This window comes from Drosophila subpulchrella, chromosome 3L (assembly GCF_014743375.2).
Source record: "Drosophila subpulchrella strain 33 F10 #4 breed RU33 chromosome 3L, RU_Dsub_v1.1 Primary Assembly, whole genome shotgun sequence".
Taxonomy (NCBI): domain Eukaryota; kingdom Metazoa; phylum Arthropoda; class Insecta; order Diptera; family Drosophilidae; genus Drosophila; species Drosophila subpulchrella.
In genome coordinates this window covers 19,609,019-19,628,988 of record NC_050612.1, presented here as the reverse complement: position 1 = coordinate 19,628,988, position 19,970 = coordinate 19,609,019, and the positions used below count along the sequence as shown (strand labels likewise).

The window sequence follows — 19,970 nt, the reverse complement described above, 5'->3', positions numbered from 1 at the left end:
TATGATATATATACTCCTTGAAATATTATTGATCCTAGTTCATAACTCTATTTAAAAGACTTTAAATCGCTAGTCCCTTGGCCTCTTCAGACCAAGTATTATCTATATTTATTCGTTAGATATCAAAACAGATTTAACAATACGATTACAACAAGAACTTGTTAACGCTTTCCGCATAGGCTGCATTTTTAAGTTTTCCGTTGAGCTCCTCCTTGGGCAGCCACTCGAACTTGGCCACCTTCTCCGCCACCTGGCCGGAGCGCAGGGATGCCCTATAGAAGAAGACCTTGGCGCCGACGCTCTCCGTCCGCTGGTTGCTGGGATACTTGTACTTGTGGAAGCCCACGGGGGCGTTGCCGTAGAAGAGGACCTGCAACTCCTGGCCGCACCTCTCGCGGAGAACCCGCTCCGCCGTTTGGCGCATGGACTCGCCCTCCTCGCGCTTGCCCTGTGGCAGGACGAGGTGCTCCTGCTGACCGAGCTTCTGCTGGACGAGAAGGTAGAGCGTGTCCTCCAGGCAGCGGTCCGTGGAGCTGGTCCTGTTGGCCTGGTCATCGGGCGTGGTGCGTGCTCCCAGCTGGAATTTCTTCAGCTCCTCGATGTACGCATCCTTGCGGTCCTGTGCCGTCTGCTTGGAGCCGCTGTCCTCCATGTCCACCTGCATCTTGCCCTTCTTGATCAACTCAGCCTGGACGATCTCGCGCTCATGCTTCAGCTCGTGGTCGGACTTCAGACTGTTCTCGTACTCCACACGCCACAGCATGTCCTGGAACTGTTTCTCGAGGGGATTGAGCGACTTGGAGACCACGGGCAGGCGCTCCACGAGCACGCCGGCATACAGATCCCACTTCTCCGCGGCGGCGGCGGAGGACTGGCTTCGGCTCAGCTCCCGGGCACCCAATTGGACAAGACGACGCAGCATTTTATACAATTTAATTGAATTTTTAAGGAAAATATGAACCACCGATTACATGAGCACCGAAACCAGATCAGCTGTTCTAAGTGTTATCGCTATCGTTATCGGAGAGCGCGTCGCAATCGTTTTCACAATTTGTATTTATTTTCCTGGACGCCAATTTAACGAAAAGACTGCCCAAAATGTCCGGATTGGAATCGTACATCAACCACACAGTGTCCATCATCACGGCGGACGGACGGAACTTCATTGGGACGCTCAAGGGATTCGACCAGACCATCAATATCATCATCGACGAGTGCCATGAGCGCGTCTTCTCCACCAGCTCCGGCATCGAGCAGATCGTCCTAGGACTGCACATCATCCGCGGGGACAACATCGCCGTGATCGGCCTGATAGACGAGACCATCGACTCCCGCCTGGATCTGGCCAACATCCGTGGCGAGCCCCTGGGCCCGGTGGTGCACTAGAATAGCGAATAAAACCAGTGATTCTCAAGACTTAACAAGGTGTATTCCTAATATTATTAATATGGTATTTCTCATTCTGCATCCACGCTGAAGTTGACCTGGCGGCAGTCCAGCGTGTCCAGGTCCACCACGGCCACGCTCTGCGTCCGGCTAAAGCTGGGCACGCACACTAGGCGTGTGCGCTTGGCCTGGGTAGAGTCCTCGTGGATCTCTGTCGCGAAGGACTCGCAGTTGCCGGCGAAGTAGATGTGCGGACACTCGCGTAGGATAAAGGGATCGCTGTCTATGTAGGGATAACAGGCCAAAGTGTCCGGAGCAGTGGGTGCGATGTGGCCCCAGGTGAGGGTGCATCGTAGAGCCTCCAGGGGCGAGTCCAGCGAAGTGCTGCGCAGCAGATCCGCCACATTCTGGCCGGAGGAGCCCACAATCAGGGCCTCGTCTAGCCGGCAGTTGTAGGGATTGGTCACCGCCTGAAAGGAGGCCAGTTGGGCGGCCTGCGGAAACATGCACTTGTGGAACGGCTGCTGGGGCAGCATGAAGTTGGCCGGGTCGTAGGCTCCCGGCATTATGTCCACGGGGAGGCTGCGTGCCCAGGCGGCGAACCACTGGTCCAACTGGGTCACGGCCTGAACGGTATCGTTGGCATTCGCCTGGGTACGGGCCACCTGGAGCGTAGGCACATGGGCCACGGCACTGGCTCTCACCGAGTTTCCAGCCACGATGAGGCGCACCATCGAGCCAGCCTCCTTCCCGTTGCCCAGACTGCCAGCCAGCCAGTACTGGAACAGATTTAGGGCCTCCACGAAATTGTGGGCCTGCAGTTGGTCCAATCCCGAGGCGAGCACCAGCAGGCGACTCCTCTTTGTCGTGGCCAGGGGCTTTTGAGGTCCACTTTCGTAAAAGAGAATGTCCTCCACGTTGAAGAATCCCTCACTATCGGTTCCGCCGAGGGCGGCGCACACAACCCCGGTGGCCAGGAGCTGGCCACTCACCTCGCCCTGAAGTCGCACGCGCTGTAACTCATCCTCCAATACAATCTTGTCCTCCGGCTCCGAGTAGTTCTGTCGCGGCGGCTGGGGCGCCAACTGGTTCTCCTCGGAGATGTCCCGCAGGATGCTGGGCTTGTGGGCCTGGTACTTGAAGATGGTGCCGATCAGGATGCAGTGGACGTCCTGTTCGCCGCGCAGCTCGCAAAGCTTTTTTATGGGCTCCTTGTCGCCCCACTTCTTCTGGACCAGCGGCGTCAGGAGGCGCGTCATCTCGGCTAGGCGGTGGGCATACAGGTGGCAGAACTGCTTCTGGTAGTCGTGTCCCTTGAGCCGGAAGACGCTGCTCAGGTTCTCGTACTTGGTCTCCAGGCGGTTGGTCATGTTTCCGGCTATGTTTATCTATGAAGACGCACACTCTTTTCAAGACGCTTGTTTATTTTTAGGCGCCAATTTGCCACAGTGAAGATTGACAAAGGAACACAACTAACCTGGATCGGAAGTTGTAATTTGGTTGACAATATTTTCAGATTAAATAACAGATTTCAATATTTAATGCACTACATCCTAGTACTTAATATTAATAGTTCTATACTGATTAATTGAAATATATAATGACGATTACTGTCATATAGTGTTCACTGTATTTTCATCGTCTATCGATATCCGATAGGCTTTCCACACACCCTACTCCAGCTGTTAGGTATCGAAAAGAAGAAGAAGAAAAGCAAGAGCCTAGGAAGAACGAAAAGTTTTTGTAATTTGGAAATAAACCCGTTCCCTATGTTCGGATGCGATGAGTTTAGCCTGTAAACGCACCACAGGGATGTGGAATTCCGTGACCGAAGCCACCGGAGTACCCTCTCGCCTCCAAGCCGTCGACCAGTGCTGATCTGGGCGGATGTTTCAGGGCTCTTATTGATTTTTACGGTTTCGGAACTGATACGCATTTCGCAGTTTGCCGATCTTCCCTGGAAACTGCGTCGCAGGAGAATCGAGCATGCCAGTGCGGTGCTAGTCGGCCGGAGGGGATAGAAGCCAGAGCCCAAGCCATGGGCGGCTCCGTGAGCCAGGTGTTCCGCTCCGGATCCGCGCTCCTCTCGCATCGCGATGGCAAGCTGTCCAAGGCCACCGAGGAGACCATCCAGACGCTGTTCGACATCCTACGCGCCAACCCCAAGGTGTCGCTGCAGACGCTCGAGAGCCTACTCATCCAGATACCCAAGAACGAGAACATCCTGGCCATGCACGACGACTATGGCTACAACATCCTGCAGCGCAGCGTTGGCCTCAATCACATCGATCTCACCAAGTGGCTGCTGCACCGCCATCGCCCGGACGTGAACCGGTCGCCCTGCTCCCTGCCCTTGCACATCGCTACTCTGCGTGGCTACGAGGAGTGCGTGGAGCTGCTCCTGCGGCACGGCGCTCGCATCGACGTGGACACTAGGATGTGTTTTCCCGGCGCCCATACGCGCAACTGCGAGGAGAGCGGCAAGTGGCACAACAACGTGGACGACGTCAGCGAGCGCCTGAACACCAAGCTGCAGAATGCCCTATACTACGCCATCGATGGGGATCAGTACAATGTGCTCAGTCTGCTCACCCAAAAGATGGAGGAGCCGTGGATCCCTTTCCGAGTGAAGAAGCCGCTGCTGCACTTAGCCTGCGAACGCGGCGCCTGGAACTGCGTCCAGCAGCTGGTTGTAACACGCTCGGAGGAAATCAATCTCATCATGGACGAGTATTACCCGATTCACCACGCCGTGCTCCATGACGGCCGCTTCCTTGAGCTACTCATCCACCAGGGCGCGATCACAACTGTGCGGACTTGCACCCAGCAGATGACCCTGCTGCATGTGGGTGAGTTTTGTACTGGTTAAAATGGTATCTTGAGAAGGAAATCACGCATTAATATCTCTTTAGTTATCTTTGCTGCTCGCAAATCGGCAGACGATACCCTCGCCACTCTTCGCATCCTGCTGGAACGCGGCTGCAAGGAGCTTATTAACGCGCCCGACTCCCTGGGAAACACCCCGTTGCACGCCTTGATAGTGCGCTATGCCCTGGAGGAAGCTCGCTATGGCTACGACAAGTGGAGCAAGTGGGACGTCCTTCATCTAGTTCGATTCCTGCTGCAGAACGGGGCCAAACAGTCGATCAACCAGGCAGGAAACAGTGCCATGGCATGTGTGTTTCGACATCTACGCGATTGGGAAGTTTGCTACGAGCTGCTCAGCATGCTCATCAAGGAGAATGGTGAGAGAATAAGTTATGTGCCATTGACTTTAATAACCTTGGATTTTTTCAGGGGATCCCAACATCGTCGGGAGGGATGGATCTGTACCCATCATGGTTCTGCTAGTGCCATTAATTAATAAGGATCACCTGCATCATTTCACGCACTCAATGAAGGTCTGGCTGTTACATCTAAATGTTTATCTCCCAGAGTTAATCCCCATTTGCAGGTCTGCTATTTGAACTGCATTCGCATGCTGCTGCAGCACGGAGCCAATCCCAATTGCTCCTACCGCGCCAACCTCAAGCCGCTGCACGTGCTCGTTTTCACGGTGAGCGAGAACTTTACGCTCAACTGCGACGCCCAGAAGCGCACAAACTTCGACTTCATCAAGAACATCCTCCTGATGCTGCTACAGCACGGCCTGGACTGCAATAAGACATATCAGCACATTCTGCAGGCGGTGATGGACATGGTGCAGAATGTGCGCACCTGCCACGACATGGAATGCGTCTACGAGCTGACTTTGACGCTAATCCAGTATGGGGCCGACCCCAACATTGTGCTCAGCGGAAAGACTACGCCCGGCATCACCATCTTCTCCAACGAGCTGGCCACTTTCCGCAGTTCGTTCCGCACGAATTCGTGTTACCTGCTTTTCTACTACATCATCCTGATCACGAAGAAGGAGTTCATCCTAAACGATCCGCACGCGTCGTACACGCGTGTGATACACCTCTTCTACCTGACCATGCACCACGAGCCGCTTTTCAATTGCCTCAAGGCGCTGCACAACTTTTACGTGGCCCAGGTGCCCAGCAAGAAGACGGAGCAGCTAATAGCTCTGATCTCGACGCTCTATCGTCGGCCGCGCAGTCTGAAGCAGCTGTCGCGCTGGGCCATCTACGAGGCGATGAACCGCAAACTGGCCCAGAACATCAATCGTCTGAACCTGCCCGGTCAGCTAAAGGACTATGTGCTGCAGTTCGAGAGGTAGCGGGTGGAGCGGCCGAAGGACCAATAAATCCCAACCGCAGCAAACACGAGTCAATCACTACTGTTGCCCCTAGGCTATGTAATGTTTAATATGCATATTCGCGTACCCCAGTAGGTATGTAGTTACGCAATAATTACGAACTATCAGGCCTGTTCCGGGTAGTCTTATTACTTTGATATCAACAAATTAACAGATATGTATAATTTTTGTTATAAAATCTGAATATGTCGCTTAATTTTCCTTGATTAAGGGTCGAAAGAGATATGTTTGAACCGGAACAGGTCCGTATATGATATATGGAAACGCTTAAACGTACCTAACCACAACATAAAACACACATTAGAAGCCAATTTAAATATTGTCAAATCAAACACGTGCAATTTCTTTGATACGAATCTATTGATACTATTGTGAGGGAGGAACGCTCATCTATGTTTTGTAATTCTATACGTACAACTTTGTGAACTATAATGCGCTTTACACTATATAAGCACGTCCCGCCCCTGCACCTTCCACCCCTCACCCCCTTTCCAGGCCCCATCATGCTGCATAAGTTATAGGACATAAAATTAAGGCTGTTTTTTGACGAACATTTCGGATGTTTTAGAATTTTGTATATTCGAACTCAATCGAAGGAGCGAAACGTTATGTAATTATTATTGTAACTATTATTATTGTTGCTAAACCGTTGTTAATCTCTGTAACTATAATGTCATTTTCAATCGAATTGATAACGCTATCGATCAATAAATAAACATGAACTTTCACACCAGTGGGTAGTCGCTAATAGTTCTTCTCCAAGGTCATCGAACCGGCAACGAACCACCTCCCCCCGGAAACAAACAAAACAAACACAACAAGTCGCCTTAGCAACAATAACCATCGGAGAGTTGGAAAAACCCCTGGAATCCCTGCATTTTCAAATCCCAAACCAAGGAAGGTGCGACCATGTACACCAAGAAGCTGGAGCGGATGCACCGCCCGGCCTCGGACATCACCAAGTATGACAATGAGCCGTACATGAAGAACCCGCTGCTCAAGTTTCGCATCAGTGAGGTTCACGAGCGCCGGCACTATCAGTTCCTCAAGCAAAAGGCGGCGGACGTCAAAGTGCGGGTGGCCCGTCAGCAGTGGCAGCCGGAGCCGGACGTGCGCCTCCTGCCCCAGTCGCACTACGAGGACAACCTGCGGCGTGAGGTGAGGAAGATTGTGGTGCCGCCGATGCTGCGTCGCACGGAGGCCAAGATCCTCAGCTTCGCCTCGGAGCGGCTAAAGAACAAGTACCCGGAACTGGTGCAGGCCTACATGCAGGACGTTCACCAGGAGTTCAACCGCCTGATGAAGGTCTACAGCATGAAGAATATCCTGCGCCATCCGGAGTTTTCCGACGAGGATCCGGCTCAATTCGAATTGCCGCATCCGGACATCGGCTTCCGGCGGCCGGGTCGCACCCAGAACTACTCCAACTTTCTGGAGAACCGGCGTCGCATCGCCCAGAAGCTACTGATCCTGCAGCTTCCGCTGCGGGCCATCCTCAACATATCGGTCGGGGAACTACCCAATCTGGCCTGTGTCTTCCACTATGTCCTGGCCACCGGCGCCATGCAGCAGCAGTTGGGACTGGGAGGACGGGAGGCGCTGTCCTACAAGTTCTACCGCAAGTACATCCAGAACCAACTGGACAAGGTGAACACTTTCCTGAGGTGGACCTGGTATCCCAAGGTGGTGCTGGTGCTGCGCAAGCTGATGCGCAAGCGCGTGATGCCGATGAGCACATGGAAAAGGGCCTGGAACGCTCTGGAGGGCCTGATGAATCGCGAGATGACCAACATGAAGATTCGCACATTCGAAGAGATGTACCGGATGTGCAGTCACCCGCGCACAATGCCCATGCTGCGCTTGTCCCTGGAGTGGGCCGAGTTCTCCAGCGATCTGGACACACGGCCCAATCTCTGGGCTATCCTCAGGACATTCGCCGAGATCGCCACCGAGATATCGATGGTGGGCTACCGCATGGAGCCCCTGCAGCCGCAGGTGCAGACGCTTACCTCCATGGCCATGTACGCGAAGGTGAACGATTACCTCAAGATCGAGATGAATGAGAACTTTCTAAAGGATGTGATCGATAAGGTGGGTATGTGTTAAAAATATTTGTCTAAAATAGATACCATGATTTAAGCCTCTCAAAATGTACAAGGCTCTCAAACCATTTCTACACCTTATGTCACACTAAATGTCCGGATTAATTATAAAAAACGTTTGCTTACTTTGTGCTCAAGCCTTTAGTTGGATTGAACGGCTCTTTTAGTATGCTCCTGTCCCTAAGCCCATGTTTTTCCGTTCTCATGTAAACTTTAAGCACGCTTTAATCTTAAAAAAAACGTATGGAAACTTAATTTTAGTTTAACTGGCGGGTGAGAAAACGGCTTTTATACTACCTATTACCTTTTATATTATTTTCCGCATAGGTTCAGGACATAATCTTGCGCACGTATCAAGAGGTTACCCAGTACATCGATGGTTTCCGGGAAAAGTACTATGCGCTGTACTCTTGGCAGGAGCGAGACGCCCTTAACCAGTTTCTGTCCGAGCCACATGAATTTGAGGAGTACTTTGCCCGGATTGACATGTACTACGGGTTCATCCAAATGCTGCGAAGCGAGCCCGGAACCGAGTACTTCGTAATGGCCGTCATACACAACGAGCCAGCAGTAAATGGCCTCCGAACTCTGGCCGAGAATCTGATCGACGAGATTACCACGATTATTATCCGGGAGCACATTAAGGCAGAAGTAGAAATCTGTGATGAGTTTGAGAAAATCAAATACCGGGCGCTGGAGATCCCCAAATCAACGGAGGAACTACTGGAGAGTGCTGAGTACATGATCCACGTGAAAAAGGACAAGATCGCCGAGTTGACCGACCGCATCCAGTACTGCCTGCAGGTCGGTACCAATATCGTGGAGCTGACCGAGATGTCTAAGTACCACTTTGACCTGACCATCAAGACGATCAATTGGATCAAGGACATCAACGACATCTGCGACTATAATGCCTCGCAGCAGGAGCAATTTAAATTCACATTCGAGGAGCACCTCCAGGAAGTCATTAAGAAACTGAACGCGGATATAGATGACCTGCTGCCCAAGTTGGCCGTCATCGACGACATGAGTCGGCCGGACAAGTTCCGGGATAGCTATATCATTTTGCAGAATTTTATAGATCAGCTAAAGACCTTCGACGACTACGTGGCTTGGATCAACAAGGAGGAGAAGCTCTTCAAGGTCGCCCAAACGGAGTATCCCAAGCTGGAGATCATTAAAACGTTTGTGTATCCCTTTGCAGAGCTAATGAAGTGAGTAATAATATTGTAAAGGTTTAGGAACTACATAAATTAAAATCCTTTACTTTCTGTAGATGCTGTATTGAGTGGCAGCGTTACTTGAGCGTTTGGAACGATGGGCCTTTCGAGTACCTGGAACCGCAGTTTGTGGAGAGAACTACAGATGATTACCTTAAGGAGTTCCAGAAGAATCAAAAGTACTACAGAGTCAAGATTAAACAGGATCTTATCGATAATCCCGTGTGTAAATTCAAGGTAAGATCACTTGATACTAAAATTTTTTAAGAGTTAATAGAATGTCACTGCAGGGTCAAACTGAAGATCCGGACCCAGCCAAGCACCCGGTGCCCCTGCGACTCTGCACCGCGATGATCCAGTCGATCAAGGATTTCACCACCGGTGTTTTTATAGTGAACATCATGTGCAATCCTGCTCTGCGGAAGCGCCACTGGAAGGAGATGTCCGACATTGCCGGATGGGACGTCACACCCGATTCGGGAACCACCCTGCGCAAGATCCTTAACTCCGGCCTGGACCCCATTCTGGACCAATTCGAGATCATCAGCATTGGAGCCAATAAGGAATTGCAGTTGTGGAACGCGCTGCAAGCTATGATCAAGGAGTGGGAGACCAGGGTGTTTCCCTATGGCCCCTACAAGGAGACGGGGGTGCAGATCCTCAGCAGCTTGGATGACATCCAAGCCCTCCTCGATGACCACATTCTTAAGACGCTGGTCATGCGAGGATCGGCCTTCATGAAACCCTGCGAGGAGGAGGTGCGGGCCTGGTATGAAAAGATCATGCGGGTAAACGAAACACTGGATCAGTGGGGCAAGGTGCAGGCCAACTACCTGTACTTGCTGCCCATCTTCTCATCGAAGGACATCGTGGCCCAGATGCCGGAGGAGGGTCGCCTCTTTGTCATCGTAGAGCAGACATACACCAGGAACATGGGCTTGGTCCTTCGCCAGCCGCTGGTGATGGAAACGGCACCGGTTTCGGGTCTGCTGGAGTCCCTGCAAAAGGCCAACGAGTTGCTGGAGGACATAGCTACCGGCGTGAGTAACTATCTGGAGAAGAAACGTCTGTACTTTCCGCGCTTCTTCTTTCTGGCCAACGACGAAATGTTGGAGATCCTGTCCGAGACAAAGGACCCACTGCGTGTTCTTCCCCATCTGAGCAAGTGCTTCGAGGGCATCAACAGCCTGGAGTTCGATGCGGCCAAGAATGTGCTGGCCATGATCAGTAGTGACAAGGAATCAATTGAGTTCATGGATCAGGTCTCCACAGCGGCGGCCGGTGGAAGTGTGGAGAAGTGGCTGATTGGAGTGGAGGACGAGATGCTCAAGGCGGTGCGCTACCAGAACGAGCTCTCCTTTGCTCACTACCCGAAGGTGAAGCGAAACGAGTGGGTGCTAGAGTGGCCCCAGATGACGGTACTGGCCATCTCGCAAGTCTACTGGGCGTCCCGCGTCCACGGATGCCTGCGTCGCACCTTCGGCGGCAACATGACGGTCATGCTGAACTTCTTCCAGGAGCTGTCCAAGGAGCTAAACGACATTGTGACCTTGGTTCGCTCGCCGAAGATTAGCAACCTAAACCGGATCACCATCAAGTCCCTTATTGTGATCGATGTGCATGCCAAGGACGTGTCCGAGGATCTCATCAAGAACAAAGTCAGCAGCGAGTTCGACTTCCAGTGGCTGGCACAGATGCGTTACTACTGGGAGGACGACAAGACCTGGGTAAGAATCATCAACGCCACGGTGCCCTTTGCCAACGAGTATCTGGGCAACTCGGATCGCCTGGTGATTACCCCGCTGACGGATCGCTGCTACCGCACCCTGGTGGGAGCCTACCAACTCCATTTGAACGGAGCTCCTGAGGGACCTGCTGGAACGGGCAAGACGGAGACCACCAAGGATCTGGCCAAGGCTCTTGCCGTGCAGTGCAAGGTGTTCAATTGCTCGGACGGCTTGGACTACAAGGCAATGGGCAAGTTCTTCAAGGGATTGGCCTCATGCGGCGCCTGGGCCTGCTTCGACGAGTTCAACCGAATCGAGTTGGAGGTGCTCTCCGTGGTGGCCCAACAAATACTGCTCATCATCCAAGCGGTTCGCAGCAACGCCACCAAGTTCATGTTTGAAGGCACCGAGTTGACTCTCAATCCTGCCTGCTATGTGTGCATTACCATGAATCCCGGTTATGCTGGTCGATCCGAACTGCCAGATAATTTGAAAGTGCTCTTCCGTTCTGTGGCCATGATGGTGCCGGATTACGCCATGATCGGAGAGATCTCCCTGTACTCTTACGGTTTCGTGGACGCCCGCAAACTGGCCGTCAAGATTGTGACCACCTACCGCCTCTGCTCGGAGCAGTTGTCCAGCCAGAATCACTATGACTACGGCATGCGAGCCGTGAAGACGGTGCTCTCCGCCTGCGGAAACATCAAGAAGCAGTTCCCAGACGAGGTGGAGGACATCCTGTTGCTGCGCAGCTTAATCGATGTGAATCTTCCCAAGTTCCTCTCGTTCGACGTTCCCTTGTTCGAGGGCATCATCTCGGACATTTTCCCAGGCATCAAGTTGCCCCACATCGATTACTCCCTCGTTGAAACGGAGTTCAAGCGCGTCTGTTTGGAGGAAACTTTGGAGCCCGCCCCCAGTTTCCTGCTCAAGGTCATTCAGACGTACGAAATGATTATAGTGAGGCACGGATTTATGTTGGTGGGCGAACCACTGGCGGGCAAGTCCAAGACGCTCCAGGTCCTCGCCAAGGTCCTGTCCGCGCTGAAGATTAAGGCGCCACAGAAAAGCAACTACTTTCAGCACGTCCAAATGGGCATTATGAACCCAAAGTCCATAACAATGAACCAGCTGTACGGCTCTTTCGATCCCATCTCGTATGAGTGGACAGACGGCCTAGTGGCCAAGATCTTCCGTGACTTTGCCATGACGCCCACGCCGGACAGGAAGTGGGTGAGTTTATTAAATATTACTTCTAAGCCTTTAAATAAAATGTATGTATCCATGTAGGTCATCTTTGATGGACCCGTGGATGCCGTTTGGATTGAGAACATGAACACGGTGCTTGACGACAACAAGAAGCTGTGCCTGACCAGCGGCGAGGTGATCACCATGAGCAACGAGATGTCCATGGTGTTCGAGGTAATGGATCTGGCCCAGGCCTCGCCGGCCACAGTTTCCCGCTGCGGAATGATCTACATGGAGCCGTCAACCCTGGGATGGCGAGCATTTGCCAATAGCTGGCTGAAGAAGGCTGATCCTCGGTGGGCGGACGAAGAGGGTGTGCCATATGTGATGGCCCTGCTGCAGTGGCTTCTAACGCCAGTGAGTGACCTCTACTTAGATCAGTTAAATGAGATCTCCTAACCATGGTTTCCCGATCCCAGTGCCAGACCTTTGTGCGCCGATACTGCAGCCAGTTCATCAAGCCAGGGGAGTTCAACTGCATGCTGACCACCTTTGACCTGTTTGACATGCAGATCGCGGAGGCGATCGAGGAGAACCCAGAGGACTACCAGAAGTATATTCAGAGTTACTTCCAGGCCGCCATCCTGTTCGCTCTAATCTGGGGAGTGGGTGGGGTGCTGGACACAGCCTCCCGGGAGAAGTTCGATGCATTCCTAAAGAAGGTAGGTGTAATTCAAATTCTTTTAGACTTAATATAAATTCCGTTCTGTTACTGCAGCTCTGGGACAGCGATCCTCCGCCGCCGGAACCGCTGGGCAAGATGGAGATAACTCCGCCCACCGAAGGTCTGCTGGTGGACTACGTGTTCCTGTACAAACAGCGTGGAGCCTGGCGGTACTGGCCGGATCTGGCCAAGCGCATGGACGTGGAGGAGACCAAGACTGGGGTGATAGTTCCCACAGTGGACACGGCGCGGTACATTCACCTGCTGAAGATGCACGTGGATCACAAGAAAAGAATGCTGCTCGTAGGACCAACTGGCACCGGAAAGACAGTCTACATACAGAACTATCTGATGAACAAGCTGGACAAGGAGGTGTTCGAAACGGGATTCATCACCTTCACCGTAATGATCTCGGCCAACCAGTGCCAGGAGCTGCTCATATCCAAGCTGCAGAAGTGGAAGCGAGGCATATACGGACCGCCGAAGGGAATGCAGAGTGTGCTCTTCGTGGACGACATGAACATGCCGGTAAAGGAAGTTTATGGAGCCCAGCCTCCTCTGGAGCTGTTGCGTCAGTTCTTCGACTACGGTCACGTCTACGACCTTAAGGATAGCTCAAAGCTGTATATCCACAACGTACTGATTATGGCCGCGTGTGGTCTACCCGGCGGAAGTCGCCAGGATGTCTATGCCCGATTCCTGAACCACTTCAACGTGTATTCTATTAACACGTTTAGCGACGACAGCATGTTCCGGATCTTCCTGAACGTGGCGCTGAATGGCTTCCGTCGTGCAGGCCACGGACAGGATGTATTTGTGGTGACCAACCAGATCGTTTCGGCAACGCAGTCCATTTACAAATTGGTGCAGGCGGAAATAAGGGCGACACCAGCGAAGTCTCATTACATATTCAACCTGCGGGACATTTCCCGCGTAGTGACCGGGTGCACTTTGGTGCGTAAGGAGTCGGTGTCGGACAAGAAGATTTTCGTGCGCGTATGGTACCACGAGGCCATGCGGGTTTTCTACGATCGCCTGGTGGACGACGTGGATCGCAAGTGGATGTTTGAGAAGCTGAACGATTGCCTGAAGTCTAATTTCAAGGACAAAGTGGAGAATGTCTTCGAGAGGTACTGCGTACCGGTGAGTGCTAAAAGTCGACTGGAGCACTGTGGTCCCCTTTCCTCGTGTTATTTATCTGTAAAGTAGCAAAGTTTGCTCCTCTTCCGATGCATTCGTGGCTTATTTATATTTCAACCTTGAATCCAAATTGCCTTGTCCATTACTATCCAGATCTACTCTCTTCCAGGGACCAGACGAGCAGGTGTTTACCATGGAGGCGGCCAGCAACATTCTTTTTGGTGTTTACTTCGACGAGGACAGCGTTCCAGATGAGCGGCGCTATGAGGAGGTGCCCAGTGTGGAGGTCTTTCTTAAACTGGCACTAGCCAGTCTGGACGACTACAACTCGACGCGCCGCAACAAGATGGACATCACCCTGTTCACCTTTGCCCTGCAGCATCTGAACCGAATATGCCGCATCATCTCCATCCAGGGAGCGAGTGCCCTGATCATCGGCCTGGGCGGATCAGGTCGGCAGTCGCTGACCAAGCTGGCCACCAACATGGTGCAGACATCGTTCTTCCAGCCGGAAATCACGAAAAACTACGGCGCGAATGATTGGCATGATGATATCAAGGCGATCCTAAAGGAGGCGGGAGGGATGAACAAGCACACCACCTTCCTGATCACCGAGAACCAGATTAAGATGGAGCTCTTCCTGCAGGACATCGACTGTCTGCTAAACCAGGGCGAAGTGCCCAACATCTTTCCAATCGACGAGAAGCAGGAGGTCCTGGAAATGGTGCGTCTGGCTGCCCAAGGAGGCAATCGCAACATCGACGTCTCGGCGCTGCAGGTCTTCTCCTTTTTCGTGGACCGCTGTAAGCAGAAACTGCACATGATCCTGAGTTTCTCGCCCATTGGAGACGCCCTTAGGACGAGAGTCCGCCTGTATCCCTCGCTGGTGAACTGCTGCACAATCGACTGGTACGACAGTTGGCCCGAGGAGGCGCTGCACATGATTGCTAAGATGTCGCTGGTGGACGTCAATGTGCCCAGCGAGGACATCAAGGTGGCCATCATGGACACCTGCCAGTACTTCCACACGACGGCTGCGCGATCCACGCGCGCCTTCTGCCAAATGACTGGTCGCCACATCTACCAGACAAACGCCTCTTTCATCGAGCTGATCCGCTCCTTTCAGACGCTCATTTACCGCAAGCAGAGTGAGACGATGCTGGCCAAGATGCGCTACATCGGTGGCCTGGACACACTGGCCCAGGCAGCGGCGGCCATCTCGATTATGCAGCGAGATCTGAATGCCCTGCAGCCCAAGTTGGTGGCCTTGGCGGAGGCTTCCCGCAAAATGATGCTCGAGATCAACAAGGAAACACTAGCTGCCAGCGCCGCCGCCGAGCAAGTGAAGCGGGATGAGGAGGTGGCTTCCGTGCAGGCCGAAGCCGCTCAGGTACTGAAGCAGGACTGTGAACGGGATCTGGCCAAGGCCATTCCTGTCCTGGAGGATGCCCTGGCTGCTTTGAACACCCTCAAACCGGCTGACATAACGCTGGTTAAGTCGATGAAGAATCCCCCGCCCGTGATCAAGCTGGTCATGGCCGCAGTCTGTGTGATCAAGGGCATTCCACCGGAGCGAATTCCGGACCCAGCCTCAGGAAAAATGGTGCAGGACTACTGGGGACCCAGCAAGCGACTGCTGGGCGAGATGAACTTCCTGCCGGCCCTAAAGGAGTTCGACAAGGACAATATTCCGCCGGATATCATAAAGCGCATTCGCAAGGAGTTTATCCCCAACAAAGACTTCGACCCCAAAGTGGTGGCCAAAGCCTCGAGCGCCGCCAAGGGTCTGTGCCAGTGGATCATCGCCATGGACATGTACGACGAGGTGGCCAAGGTGGTGGCGCCCAAGAAGGCCAAGCTGGCTGGCGCTGAGAAGGAGTACGCCGACACCATGGAGTTCCTGGCCCAGAAGCGGGCCTTGGCCCTGGCCCTGGAGGAGAAGGTGGCACTGCTGAATATCGAGTTGGACAAGGCGAATGCGGAGATGCAAAAGACGGAGGATCATGCCGAGAGCTGCCGGAACAAGCTGCTTCGGGCGGAGGCCCTTATCGGTGGATTGGGTGGCGAAAAGTCGCGCTGGAACAAGGCGGCAGAGGATCTGCAGGAGCTATATGACCACCTGCCCGGGGATGTGCTCATTTCCTGCGGCATCATTGCCTACCTGTCGGCCGTGAATCTGCAGTACCGCTCGGAATGCGTCAAGGATTGGTTCAAGAAGGTCACCGACCTGAAGATACCCTGCTCCGCCCACTACTCCATCTCTGATGTTCTGGGCCTGGAGGTCACCATCCAGAACTGGCAGCTGGACGGGTTACCCAACGACGAGTTCTCCAGCGAGAATGCCATTATCTCGGCCAATTCCAGCCGGTACAGCCTATTCATCGATCCGCAGGCCCAGGCCAACAACTGGCTGAAGAACATGGAGCGGAAGAACCGGCTGAATTGCGTCAAGTTCAACCAGAGCAACTACATGAAGGTAATCGCGGAGGCTCTGGAGTACGGAACACCCGTGATCATTGAGAACGTACAGGAGGAACTGGAGGTCCCGCTTGATCCCATCCTGATGCGACAGACCTTCTTGCAGGGCGGCGTTAAGCACATCAGCCTGGGTGAGGCGGTGGTGCCGGTAAATCCGAACTTTCGCCTGTACATGACCTGCAACCTGCGCAATCCGCACTTTCTGCCGGAGACCTTCAACAAGGTGACCGTCATCAACTTTGCCCTCACCCAGAACGCCCTGATGGATCAGCTGCTCAGCATTGTGGTGGCCAAGGAGCGACCTGACCTGCAGGAGCTGCGCATCACGCTCACCACAGAGGCGGCGGCCAATAAGGGAGCTCTACGGGATGCAGAGAACATGATCCTGAAGACGCTTAGCGCTGGCGGCGACATTCTGGAGAACGAGGCTGCCATCCAAATCCTGGCGGATTCCAAGGGACTGTCCAAGGACATCGTGGAGAAGCAGGAGGCAGCCAAGGAGACGGTGGCCAAGATTGAGGCCTTCCGGCTCAACTACAAACCCGTGGCTGTGCACTCCTCCATCCTGTACTACTCCATCACGGATCTGCCCAACATCGATCCCATGTACCAGTTCTCCCTAAATTGGTACATTAATCTCTACATGTACTCCATTGAGACGGCCAACAAGTCCAAGGATCTGCCCAGGCGCATCAAGTTTCTGGTGGATGGCTTCACTCGAAATCTGTATAACAACGTGTGCCGCTCCATTTTCGAGAAGGATAAGCTGCTCTACTCCTTTATCCTCACCGCTCGCATCCTGCTGGGCACGGGTCAGGTGGAGATGCGCCACTTTGCCCACCTGGTCACCAATGCCAAGGAGTCCACGAACCTGCCCCCCAACCCGGATCCCAGCTGGATAACAGAGACCGTGTGGCTCAATGTGCTCCGCCTGGAGGAGCTGAAGGAGCTGCGTGGCATCGTGGAGCACTTCAAGAGCAATCTGCGTGCCTGGCAGGCGATCTACGACCACTTTTCGCCGGAGAAGCAACCACTACCGCCTCCGTGGCACGACAAGACCACCGCCTTCGAAAAGATCATCGTTCTGAAGGCTCTGCGGCCCGACTCTGTTTTCCTGGCGGTGCGGATCTTCATCGCCGAGTGCATCGGAGATCAGTATGTGACGCCGCCGGAGTTTGACATCTCCAAGTCGTATGCCGACTCCACAGCCCTCACACCGTTGGTGTTTATCCTCTCGCCCGGAGCGGACCCACTGGGCTCCCTGTTGGCCTTTGCCGAGAAGATGGGTCAGGAAGAGACCTTTCAGAGCATTTCCTTGGGTCAGGGACAGGGCCCCATTGCCACGGCTCTGATCAAAAATGCCCAGGAGATGGGCTACTGGGTGTGCCTGCAGAACTGTCATTTGGCCGCTTCCTGGATGCCCTACTTGGAATACCTCTGGGAGAACATGGACACCTTCAACACCACGCGTGAGTGCTAATATCAACATTTTAACGGTTCAAAATCTAAAATTCCTAATTCTATTTCAGCCAACTTCCGAATATGGCTAACCGCTTATCCCACGCCCCAGTTCCCTGTCACCATCCTCCAGAACGGGGTAAAGATGACCAACGAACCGCCCACGGGACTCAAGGAGAACCTGATGCGCTCCTACAACTCGGAGCCGATTAACGATTATGAGTTCTATACGGGTTGTGCCAAGCAGGATCGTGCTTTCACCCGGCTGCTCTACGGCATTTGCTTCTTCCATGCGGTAGTCCAGGAACGCCGGAAGTACGGCCCATTGGGTTGGAACATTGCCTACGGGTTCAACGAGTCCGATCTGCAGATCTCTGTCCTGCAGCTAAGTGTAAGTTACTATCATATGTGTAAAGCACAATGCTAAACAGGCAAGGGATATACAAGATATAATAACATTATTTATATGTATCTTAAAGTCCAACCGGGTTACTTGAATCCCAAGCCGAACTATCTAATGGTTGTTCTTGGTGCTTTCAAGTGATGAGCTCTAGTTCGTACTAATATTGATATAATCAACATATCTTGAACATAATCCTGTTCTTTTTAGATGCTGCTGAACCAGTACGACCACGTGCCCTACGACGCCATCTCGTATTTGACCAGCGAATGCAACTACGGAGGAAGGGTTACGGACAACTGGGATCGCCGGTTGATAGTGACGATCCTGGCAGACTTTTGCAACGCCCAGGCGGTATCGGATAACCGCTACAGGTTCGCCAGCGACGATCGCTACATCCTGCCGAGGAAGACGGAACACCGAGAGATCCTTCGGTATCTGGACGAGAACCTTCCATCGCTGGCGCCACCCGAGGTGTACGGTTTGCATGCCAACTCTGGTATAACCCGAGACTTACAGACCACCAAGACGCTGCTTGATTCGATGATCCTACTGCTGGGCAGCGAGGCTGCGGGATCTGCCGGAGCAGGAGTTAGTGTGGAGCAGATAATCCTGGACACCATCAAGCAGATCGAACGCGAAATGCCGCCGGACATGGACATCGAGGCGGCGGCGGAAAAGTACCCGGTGGACTACAACGAGTCCATGAACACGGTGGTGGTGCAGGAGATGGAGCGCTTCCTCAAGCTGCAGAAGGAGATCCGTGGCAGCTGCCGGGACCTGGCTATGGGCATTAAAGGCATCATCGTGATGACGCCCGACCTGGAGAACGTGATGACCGCCATGAAGTTTAACCGCATTCCAACAAAGTGGATGTCCAAGTCGTACCCCTGCCTGAAGCCACTCGGCTCCTACGTCCAGGATCTTTACAAGCGGCTCAACTGGCTGCACGACTGGCATCATCATGGCAAGCCGCCCACCTTCTGGCTGTCCGGGTTCTTCTTCACACAGGCCTTCCTCACCGGTGCCATGCAGAACTTTGCCCGGAAGTACAAGATCCCCATCGACACGTTGACTTTTGACTACGATGTGCTCAAGGTGGAGACGAAGACATCGCCTCCAGACGACGGAGTCTACTGCAACGGACTGTTCCTGGAGGGCGCACGCTGGGATTGGCGCGAGAATACGCTGGTGGAGCAGTTCCCCAAGGTGCTCATCTATGCCATGCCCGTGATCTTCTTCAGGCCCGTGGGCCTGGCTGATGTTATTGAAGGATCACGCTACCGCTGCCCTCTTTATAAGACTGGCGAGCGCAAGGGCACGCTGTCCACGACCGGTCACTCCACCAACTACGTGGTTCCGCTGCTGCTAAACACCCATGTCAAGGCTTCCCACTGGGTCAAGCGGAGCGTGGCGCTCATCTGCCAGACCAGCGACTGAGCTTCTCCGAGATCCGTTTTATTGTTAGTGTTCATTAAATTATTTCTATATTGTGTACTATTTTCAGTTAACTTTTTTTAAATTCTTTTACCATATATGTTTAAAACATACCAGTATTGAAATAATATCCATAGTAAGAGATTAAAGAACACAATTTTTCATACATATTCCTAAAGATGCAAAGTAAATTTTTTTTAAATCAACGAAGGTATAAAACATCCTATAGAATCTAAGACAATCGAGTTAGGGGAAAAAAAATGAATTTTAAAGTGGTTTTTATTTTTAAAGTTCTAAAAGCTTGCCATAATTTGCTGTTGCAAGAATTTTTCTTAACTGAGTTTTCATCTGCATCTCAGAGCCTTTCATTAAAACTAATAGGTAAATCGAAGATTTTTTCAATATCTAAGCCTATATCATATTTGGGTCATGACATGTGTGGTATTTAA

At 52.7% G+C, this 19,970-nt stretch overlaps 5 protein-coding genes across 5 annotated transcripts; 3 read left to right on the top strand and 2 right to left on the bottom strand.

Annotated features, from left to right (window-relative positions):
* Nucleotides 1-66: 66 nt before the first annotated feature.
* LOC119554564 (39S ribosomal protein L46, mitochondrial) lies at nucleotides 67-1,007 on the bottom strand. Its single transcript, XM_037865535.1, has one exon. The coding sequence runs from the start codon at nucleotides 920-922 to the stop codon at nucleotides 146-148; it is 777 nt and encodes a 258-aa protein (XP_037721463.1). The 5' UTR covers nucleotides 923-1,007; the 3' UTR covers nucleotides 67-145.
* Nucleotides 1,008-1,010: 3 nt separating this feature from the next.
* LOC119554566 (U6 snRNA-associated Sm-like protein LSm8) lies at nucleotides 1,011-1,421 on the top strand. The gene has a single exon (XM_037865536.1). It carries the CDS (start codon nucleotides 1,099-1,101, stop codon nucleotides 1,384-1,386), a length of 288 nt encoding a protein of 95 aa, XP_037721464.1. The 5' UTR covers nucleotides 1,011-1,098; the 3' UTR covers nucleotides 1,387-1,421.
* LOC119554563 (DNA polymerase delta subunit 2) lies at nucleotides 1,408-2,837 on the bottom strand. Its single transcript, XM_037865534.1, has one exon. The coding sequence runs from the start codon at nucleotides 2,754-2,756 to the stop codon at nucleotides 1,458-1,460; it is 1,299 nt and encodes a 432-aa protein (XP_037721462.1). The 5' UTR covers nucleotides 2,757-2,837; the 3' UTR covers nucleotides 1,408-1,457.
* A 241-nt stretch (nucleotides 2,838-3,078) lies between these two features.
* Nucleotides 3,079-6,380, top strand: LOC119554072 (ankyrin-3). Its single transcript, XM_037864816.1, has 4 exons — nucleotides 3,079-4,235; nucleotides 4,299-4,631; nucleotides 4,684-4,787; nucleotides 4,841-6,380. Exons 1-4 carry the CDS (start codon nucleotides 3,425-3,427, stop codon nucleotides 5,606-5,608), a joined length of 2,016 nt encoding a protein of 671 aa, XP_037720744.1. The 5' UTR covers nucleotides 3,079-3,424; the 3' UTR covers nucleotides 5,609-6,380.
* A 176-nt stretch (nucleotides 6,381-6,556) lies between these two features.
* Nucleotides 6,557-19,584, top strand: LOC119555240 (dynein heavy chain 12, axonemal). The gene is made up of 10 exons (XM_037866519.1): nucleotides 6,557-7,738; nucleotides 8,077-8,963; nucleotides 9,026-9,206; nucleotides 9,260-11,929; nucleotides 11,987-12,301; nucleotides 12,364-12,606; nucleotides 12,663-13,751; nucleotides 13,918-17,695; nucleotides 17,756-18,075; nucleotides 18,295-19,584. The coding sequence occupies exons 1-10, from the start codon at nucleotides 6,557-6,559 to the stop codon at nucleotides 19,522-19,524; spliced, it is 11,895 nt and encodes a 3,964-aa protein (XP_037722447.1). The 3' UTR covers nucleotides 19,525-19,584.
* Nucleotides 19,585-19,970: the final 386 nt, after the last annotated feature.